Below are 9,867 nucleotides of genomic sequence, written 5' to 3' on the forward strand. Positions count from 1 at the left end.
CCGTAATTCATTTGTTAAAATTTTTTTATGAGTATTTAAATGATTTATAACAATAACAAAAAGTGAAACCCTTTAAAATTAATATGAATTAATGAAAAAGAATTTGTTTAAATGTTTAAAATTAATATATATATTATTATATAAAATGATATAAAAATGTATAAATTTATAAATGAAAATACATATATTAAAGAACATAAGTATATTAATATATGACTTATTTAAAGCATTATTATTATTATAATAATAATAATCATTAAACCATTTCTTCTTTAATACGTTTACATCTTTTGTCAAATTGAATGGTAAAATGTGTTGTCTGTTTGCGATTCCTCCTCAGCTTCCGATTTGTGGTGCTCTTATCGTTTAGCAATTCTAGTGTCTGATCATTATTTTTAATAAATTTATTATGTTTTTTAGATTTATGTTTATTAAGCGACGATTTGGTGGTGTATTTCTTCGAGCATTCGTCACAATAAAATTCATCAATAGTTTTGGCTGATTGTTGTTTACATTTTCGGCAGTGTATACGAATAGCAATTACCGATTTGGTCTCATATTTGCAATAATTACAAGAATAGTCTAAAATTTTGCCATTTATCTCTTTAGTAATTGAATAGGATTTGCAATTTATATTTTTTTTGTCATTGTTGTCATTCGTATCATTGTTATTGTTGTTGTCATTGTTGTTATTATTGTTGTTGTCATTGTTGTTGTCATTGTTGTTACTATTATTATTGTTACTATTATTATTGTTGTCAATGACAGTGTCGACAATAACTGTTGAGGAATCAGTAGAACTGTTGTCATCTTCATCGTCAATAATCTGTATTTCTAAAGCACTCATTTTTTCCAAAGATATCGATAGTTTAGATTTGAGACACTCTTTGATCAATTGATTTTCACCGGTTTCTGTATCCGAGTCAGTGGTATCGCGAACTTCTTGTAATGAAAATCTAGTCTTTTTCACGTCTTGTTTCTTGTCTGGCGAATCGTCAGATGACTTCAAACTCAATTTACGTCTATTGAGCTCTTCCTCTATCTCTTGTCTAACACTTTCCTCAAATGTCTGTCTTTTATTTGAATACAATCTGTGATTCAAATCATTGATTCGTGTCTTCAAATCGGTCTCCAATTCTTTAGAGCTGAACATATGATTAAAAAACAATTAGTTAATAGACTCGTGAATCAAATGGCTATTAATGTCTACAAACCTGTCGAGTTGTGACATGAGTTCATTGATTTGTTTCAGATATTGTCTCTCTTTTGTCTCAAACTTTTTTGTCTTCTTTTGCAAATCATTTTCAATATTTTTGCATTCATTCACAGATTCTGCGAGTTTGTCCTCCAAAGTCTTGATAGTACTCTTCAGCTTAACTTCGGCTGTTGTGTCCACAACACGATTCGTACTGTTGTTGTCACCATCACGACGACGACGGTGATGACATTGTCCATCGTTTGTCTTGTCATCGGTGGCCAACACCTCTTCGGGTTTAATATCCGAGTCGTCCAGCAGTTGGTCGACAAACGAGTTGATCAACAAAGCCATATGAGTGGTGGACACACATCGTCGGCCATTCAACTGATCCAATATGAAGTCGCGCTTGTCTTTCATCTTCTTGACCAATAACTCGACGCTCGTGAGTACGTCCCGCAAATTGCCCGCCATTTCGGTGACGACGATGACAACTACAAGTTGGTTACAAAACAATTGGGTAAACAATTTAGTTATTTTTTGTTTGTTTGAATCACTTCCGCAAACAAACAAAAATTTATTCAATTGTTTTGAAATTTTAATAATAAAATAAACAAACAATAAGTTGGCTTCAAATGGATTAACAATACATAGAATACTCTGTATATAAAGTATTGCATTATATTTATTGAGTAATATTGAGTAAAAACTTATTGAAACATACATTACGTTTACATTTAATATTAACTGTAAAGTACTGTAACACTAATGTACTGTATATTCAATATCCTATAACTTATATTATATAAAAAAAAACAATACAAAACTTTTGTGACATTTTATTAAATAATATTATGATTTAAACAACAAAATTAGTTGATATCTCTTATAAATTTTATAATAAATTGATTTTTCAAAAATAAATAAATATTACAATTTGTTAATTTTCAATAATAGTAATATTTGAATGTAATTTATACAATAAAATAATATAAATATTGAATTACTGAATTGAAATTTTGATTTAAAATAAATTTCAAAACTACAAAACTTCAAAACACTGTATTGAATACAGTATATGATATTATTTGATAAATACAATTATACATAGATATGCTTATTATTATTATTATTATTATTTGTCATTTTGTCAAATTTAAAGTCATATTAGCTAAAAAATATATATAATTAATTAAATATATCTTTAAATAATAATATATAATTTATTGTATAATAAGTTTGCGTGAAGTTATCATAAAATTTTATAATTAATAATTGATTTTTATTATAATAAATTTGATTACATATATGTAAAATGTATCCCAATTTATATTTAAATCATAAAAAAAGATTTATTTAGAAAATAATTTTTACGACAATAGTATTTACAGATAATTTAATTAGTAATTCATTAAATTACATAAATATAACATAATATATGAATAGATTATTATTTGAAAACCAATACTTATTATTACAATAAGTATTACTTAATATTTTACTTAATATTAATATTTCCGTTAATACTGTAGTAAAGCATTGTTTGTGTTAAGCATTGAATGCAATCAATGACTGAATTCTATTCAATTGTTTTAGAGTTTAATTTACATCAAAATTAAACTAATATTTATTGATTTGCTTTCAATTGATTTTTTAAAATAATATTATCATTAATTGTCATCAAATTGTAAGACAAATCACTTATTATGAGATTATTTGAATTGATTTTACAAATAATTATTGTCTTTAGGTATGGCATCAAACGAGACAATGAGTTTGCCATCGATGACAAAGAAAATGTATTTAAGAAGTGATTCATCGATAAGACAATCGTTTGATCGATTCGGCGATGATTTGACTGAACTATTGTTGTCTTATCTGTCATTTGATGAGAAGATAAGACATGAATGTGTGTCCAAACAATGGCAACGATTGGTATTTCAAAGCCATAACTATATCGAAGACAACGAGATATATGTTAAGAATTACGAGAAGATAATGAAGAAGTTACTGAACAGTCCATTCAGTGCCACAATTAATACATCCAATAAAGCAGTAAATCTGTGGTTAAAATACTCTTTCGATAAATCAAATATCGATTTAATGATAGACTACGAGAGTGAAGATGAAACTGTTATACAATAGTTTGAAAAATATGGCAAACAATTAAAGAAGATTAACATCACAAGAGTTGACCAATTTGTTGGCAATCAGCTGAAGATATGTCACAATTTATCACAGATTAAGATCAATAGTATAACTCATTTACCGGATGCCAACATTGTATCGCTTATCTTTAATATCAACGCTAATAATAGTAATAATGAAGTATTGTTTCCAAAACTACGAAAAGTAAGGCTTACTCTTCCCTGGTTTCACGTAAAAGATTTTGAAAAGTTTGCCGAAACTTATGGACAAAATATAAAGTCGATAAACATTTACTTTGTTGGACTCGAAAATATTCCACTGATATCTGTGTCCAAACATTTGACACAATTATATGAACTAAGTTACAGTAATTTGCATACTTATAATAAATATAAAGATTTATCACTTATATCTTATTTGGCCAAAATTGGTGACAATTGTCGACAATTAAAAAGTTTTGAACTTAGATTAATCTTTTTGACAGTCGTTGAAGATATTAACGAAACACTGGATACTATTTGCAAACATTTTCCACAATTAAAACAATTGAAATTTGAAGCAATCAATCAATCATTTGGAAAGAATGGTATCAATGAATATGTTTTATCTGTTAATTCATTGAATCAATTGTCAAAACTAACACATCTAACAGTGAGATCAGATGAATGGCATTTGAGTCCGGATTTTATGGCAAATCCCATGAAATATATACCAAATGTTCACTATTTATGCTTTGAATTCTTTATTCCGACCGACAATTTGTTGGACTGTTTGGCAAAAATGAAAAATTTGCGGACATTAGAGATACGGCTATCGGCAGAACAGAAACAATTTTCTGAAACAATTGCCACTAAAGTAATCAATAATTGTCCCAAAATTACGACAATTAAGATAAGAACTACAAACTAATAACTATATATAGTATATATATACCATAATTTAAGAAACATTAAGCTATAAAATATACGATAATTTACGGCAATTGATTGATGTAATAATATTTATTAAATAATAAATTTTTTAATACTTAACATTTTTTTCAGTTAAATATTTTCATTGATTTTTTACTAATTTTTAAAAAAATTATCTTAATTAAAAATGAATTATTAGATTGTATAGAAAGTTATTATTATTATCTTAATATTATAAACAAAAATAATTTTTAATATTGTGTTTTGTTTTAATATTTCAGTTGATATTTAATTAATAAAAATATTTTTTTAAATTTAAAACATTTTATTAAAAAGTGCTAATTTGTGTTATTATTATTTTCAATACTGTAATTTATATTTAGTTATATTTATAAATGTTATAATTAGTGACCAATAATTGTTTTTGTTTGATTACATATGTAAAAATATATCCCAATTTATATTTATAGCATCAAAAACAACAAAAAATTATTTAGCTAATAATTTGGACGACAATAACATTTAATTTATTTGCCAATTCATTAAATTACATTGAATTGCATTGTTTGCAATACTATAATGTAATGAAATTAGTTTTGATTTTATCATCCGATAAACAACTCATAAAATGTATTGTACTCTACAGTACACTACAGTATGTGTTGTGTGTATGTAATTGTATTATCAATAGGGAGACAAAACATAATATTAGTTAATGTGGTTAATGTCAATAGCAAATGTGTTGACCAATATATAAATATATACTGTATATGAATGTATGTGTGCGTCAAACATGTACAGTATGTCTAATACCTGTGCCCATAGATTACTACTACTAGTCAGTACTACTATGTGTACACCAGTCCACTAATATTGGTCTACAAATATAAGATCAAACAACAGATTAAATGGATTTAATGGACTTCTTTTGTTTGCATTTAATCCTACATTACTTAATGTATTTTATTTTGTCGACCAATAATGTGATTTTGTCGGCCAAAACCAAAGTTATGTCTAATTAATAAAATATTACCAATTTATGTACTGTACATACATTTATAAATAATATAAAAGAGTATAATACCTAATACCTAATATTAGGAAATTTTTTTCTATAAAAATTAATATTTTATTATATACTTATATAGCAAATACTCTATATGTTTATAATATTAGAAAATTAATTAATCAAATTGTTATACAAATCTTGTTAGTAGATTTTGTATGCTATTTTTTATTGAGACAAAAAATAAACAAAAATTAATAATATAGATAAATATTATATCATATTAATTAATTGAAATAAAAGTGGTAGATATAATTAAAAAAAAGTTTACAATTAATTATTATCAATAACTTGTTGAATCCAATTAGTAAATGACAAAACTTTAGTATAGACACCGAAATCAGTTTCATCACAACCGGGTGCACCATATGATGTAATGCCAAACTGATACCATTTGCCATCATTGGTTTGACATTGTAGTGGTCCACCCGAGTCACCGGTGCAGGTACTACCGTGACCACCGGCGCATAGTTGTTGTGTTTGGTTGTATACATCACTATATAAGTTATGGCAAATATTATCGGCAACGATAGGCTCCGATACTTTTTGCATTATTACCGGCTGTTTATAAGCTATATAAGAGATTTAATATTATTTAATTAATCTATTATTATTTAATCATATATTATTTACATAAAATAAATGTCTATTAATTAATTGTTGTTATAACTTACTCTTATTTAATCCAATACCAGTGGCCACGCAATCCTTGATAGTAATACTACTGTCGGGCAAACAAATAGGTGCCAAATGTTTATGTTTGCCATTGAAATCTAATGATTCATTTAATTTGAGTAATGCTATATCATTAGATATTTTTGACGGATTATAATTGTTTGTTACAATCTATATATTATATTAATAAATATAACAAAAAAATTTGCTTAATTTCTATGCTTAATATAATTAGCTAAATATGTTTTATAAAGTAATTTTTATACCTTAACTGGTCGTACATTGACTTCACTGGTTTCATGTGCCGTACGATTGCGGACACCGAGTCTTATATTATACTTATCTTTATCGGGCATTTCTACTGTACAGTGGGCCGCAGTTAAGACCCAATTTTCATTGATAATTGTTGCACCACAATTGTCTAGACATTAGATTTATATTAATTATTATTATTAGAAAATTATACTACTACTACAATACCTGCCGATCCCCATGGAAATTGATAGCTGAGTATGACCTGCCACGGAAACTCTCCCGGTGCCACATCAACGCCACCGACTATTAATGATTTAATTGTCTCTGATTTAGCACGAGATTGACCACAATTTTTTGATAATAATTTATCCCCATTTGCTAAACATGTTAAACATATAAACATTAATATTATTGTTGTTTTAGACATAATTACTTAATTTTTATTTCTATTTTTTATAAATAATATTTTATGTTTAATTAAATGAAATATTACTTTTTTATGTTAGAATTTATACTTTAGTTATCTTTGTTATATATATATATTTGTACTAATGATACAATAATAAATTTATTATATATAAAATAATTAATTTAATTAAAAGTGTTTAAGTGATAATATTAAACTAAAAATTGATTAATAGAGATAATTGTTGAGTCGTTATTTGGAAATAACTTATATTGATATAAATATAACTTTTAATAATTTTTTTATTCAGTAGTTTACCAAGAATTATTTAAAGTATTTATAAAATTATCAATAATACTTAAAAAAATATGAAAATAAATCGCCAGGTATTAGTTGAAAATTAATTTTAAAACATAATTTTAACTTTATTTATTAAACAAAGTTTAGTGGAAAAAATACTATTATATTTTGACTATAGTTGAAATATTATTAATAACCTATAATTTTTTATAATAAAATAGTTGGAATAATTTTTTATATTTAAAAAAAATTTACTATAGTTTTTAATACAACAATTACAAAAATAATAATAATAATAGTTATTAGTTGTATATATTGGTACGGTATTGCAAATTGTATGTGTGTAGTACACTGTGTATTCCCAAATCATTTTAATAATTAAGCCTAAACTTACTCTAAGGGCATATGTCTAATATAATGTTTATTCAAAATACAGTACATTTTTATGATAAATGTTGTACATGCTTATTAGCTAATGATATCATATAATCATATAATTATTATACATTATTATATTTTAAAAAATAATACGCTTGAAAATTTATACATTATATATTGATATCATATGATAACAGCAATAATAACTCTAAGTCTAACACACACAGAAATCATTTACTAATTATTAAATTTATTTATTTTAAATAATGTCACTTATATTTTTAAAAAAAACATTATATTTATGTCTAGTAAACATAATAAGTTTTACATTACTATGAATTTTAATAAATTTTTTGTTCAATTGAATCAAAATAAGTATTATTTTGATGCAATTTTCATGTTTTGCAAAATAGCTATATACTGTATACATATTTTTTTCTATCATATTTACATAAAATATTCGACAAATTGATTAAGTAATTTAATAACTATTTGGTTAGACTGTTAGATAAAAAAAATATATAATAACAAAGTTTAATACTTATAACATTTATGATGATAAACAAATTAAATAATAATTTATTTATCGCTAAAAACTGTCTCTAAAAAATTTACAGTCATATTTAAAACTAAATGTAAATTTATTATATTGCAAATATTGCAAAAACACCAGCATATTTATAAAATTATCGTAATAACAAATTTGTTTATTAAATCACAAATTTAAAAATTTAGTTTTACTATTAAATATGAATTTTTTTTGCTTGTTATTAATAAAGTCATTTATATAAAAATATTATTTAAAAAAACATTTATACCTAATAATATAAAATACAACAAGTATAACAAATATTTATTTTTAAAAATGTACTGTAGTTGTAAATGATTTATTAATTAATATTTAATAGCAAAATAATTTTTTTATAAATACAAACGCTTTTAATATTAATAAGTGGAAATTTGATATAAAAAATTATAGCAAATATTTTAAATATTTAATTTATCATTATAATTATTGTTTAAATATAATAAATAATTATTTAATTACACAATAATTATTATAAATTAATATATATATATATAAAGTAATTATTGTATACAGTGAACGTGTGTACAATAAAATCTCAATTAATTGCTTTTTTGCACAAATAATCATAAATTGTATAATGAATATTGTCAAAATAAAGTACCTAGATACTATTGTAACTGCAATTAATATACAGTTAATTATAATTATTATTATATATATTGTATATATAGATTTTTCCTTCTTATCGTAAAAATTATTAACTATAATTGTTATTGTCTTTTATAATTAAATACTTTTTTTTGTTTGTATTGCAATAAAATTATTTATATAAATGAAAGCATTGGGCATTAAATTACTTACTTAATGTTAATCTTTCATATTTTTATATATTGTGTGAACCGATAATTCACATTAATTCATCATTAATTTAACACATGTTTTTAAAACGATAGATAAGCTTAATAATATATAACTTATTGTCTATAAGCTATTGAATATTATTGTATATCTATTGGATTATTTATTATATTATTACTATTAACTAAATTTTATTAATAGTAACATTTATATTTCTGACAATAAAAATAATTTTCAAATCAATGCAAAGCTCTTTATTTTATTTCTATTCAAATTTGATATTCAAGTTATTTATTTTGTTTGCATAAACAAGTGAATACATTGAAAACTTATTTGAATAAATATAATAACACTATTATAATATTAAAATCAAACAATTTATTTGTATTCTATTGAATAAAGACATAACTATATTATATATTAACAAAATAACATTTTTATGACTACAGTATTTAATGAATACATTTAATATATTCAATATAAATTGAAAGCATATATTATATTTACTTTTAACAATTATTTTGTAAAAGTTTAATATTAATATATACAGTATTTAAAGTTTTATAGAAAGTTACAAAAAAAATTTATTTTAAATAACAGATTTAGATTGCATTAACATTTTCTAAACAAAACACACATTAATAATAAACACATAATGTATACTAAATTTATGGGCAAAAGAAATGAATTTTCATTTTGGCCTAACTTTCAACAATAAAAAAAATGTTTATCTTTCAGCAAAAAAAAACATTTTTTTCACAAAAAAAAGTTTTTTTTTCTAAAATAAAATAGCATAACAGTCTATGAGTTATTTAACATTATATAAACAGTCGACTGTGTTACTAGTGCTACCATAAGTTTATATACAGTGTATACAGTGTGTGTGTGTTAGCGTGAGGAGAACTGGTTCTGTGGCACTGGTAGGTGTGTTGGATAGTCATCGTAAAGAGAGAGAGAGAGAGAGAGAGAGAGAGAGATAAAGATAGAAGAGAGAGAGAGAGAGAGAGAGAGAGAGAGAGAGAGAGAGAGAGCAGGAAAGTCATGTCTGTCTGTGCGCAACATTAGTGCCGTTCAGAAGCAGTCAAATAGTTTGACTCTTGCATTGAATATCACACACAAGTGATGACCGAATTTTTCCACAAGTGA

The 9,867-nt window shown here is 24.0% G+C and overlaps 3 protein-coding genes across 3 annotated transcripts; 1 reads left to right on the forward strand and 2 right to left on the reverse strand.

Annotated features, from left to right (window-relative positions):
- Window positions 1-256: 256 nt before the first annotated feature.
- LOC128955608 (uncharacterized protein DDB_G0287625-like) lies at window positions 257-1,839 on the reverse strand. The gene is made up of 2 exons (XM_054301282.1): window positions 1,215-1,839; window positions 257-1,145 (listed from the first exon to the last, which is right to left on the reverse strand). The coding sequence occupies exons 1-2, from the start codon at window positions 1,667-1,669 to the stop codon at window positions 257-259; spliced, it is 1,344 nt and encodes a 447-aa protein (XP_054157257.1). The 5' UTR covers window positions 1,670-1,839.
- A 987-nt stretch (window positions 1,840-2,826) lies between these two features.
- Window positions 2,827-3,608, forward strand: LOC128956180 (uncharacterized). The gene is made up of 2 exons (XM_054301864.1): window positions 2,827-2,882; window positions 2,946-3,608. The coding sequence occupies exon 2, from the start codon at window positions 2,948-2,950 to the stop codon at window positions 3,338-3,340; it is 393 nt and encodes a 130-aa protein (XP_054157839.1). The 5' UTR covers window positions 2,827-2,882; window positions 2,946-2,947; the 3' UTR covers window positions 3,341-3,608.
- Window positions 3,609-5,593: 1,985 nt separating this feature from the next.
- On the reverse strand, window positions 5,594-6,653 carry LOC128955609 (chymotrypsinogen A-like). Its single transcript, XM_054301283.1, has 4 exons — window positions 6,476-6,653; window positions 6,262-6,416; window positions 5,995-6,166; window positions 5,594-5,892 (listed from the first exon to the last, which is right to left on the reverse strand). The coding sequence occupies exons 1-4, from the start codon at window positions 6,651-6,653 to the stop codon at window positions 5,594-5,596; spliced, it is 804 nt and encodes a 267-aa protein (XP_054157258.1).
- Window positions 6,654-9,867: the final 3,214 nt, after the last annotated feature.

This window comes from Oppia nitens, unplaced genomic scaffold, assembly GCF_028296485.1.
Source record: "Oppia nitens isolate AA-2021 unplaced genomic scaffold, nextdenovo-longstitch-racon4-pilon3 scaffold2_pilon_pilon_pilon, whole genome shotgun sequence".
NCBI lineage: Eukaryota > Metazoa > Arthropoda > Arachnida > Sarcoptiformes > Oppiidae > Oppia > Oppia nitens.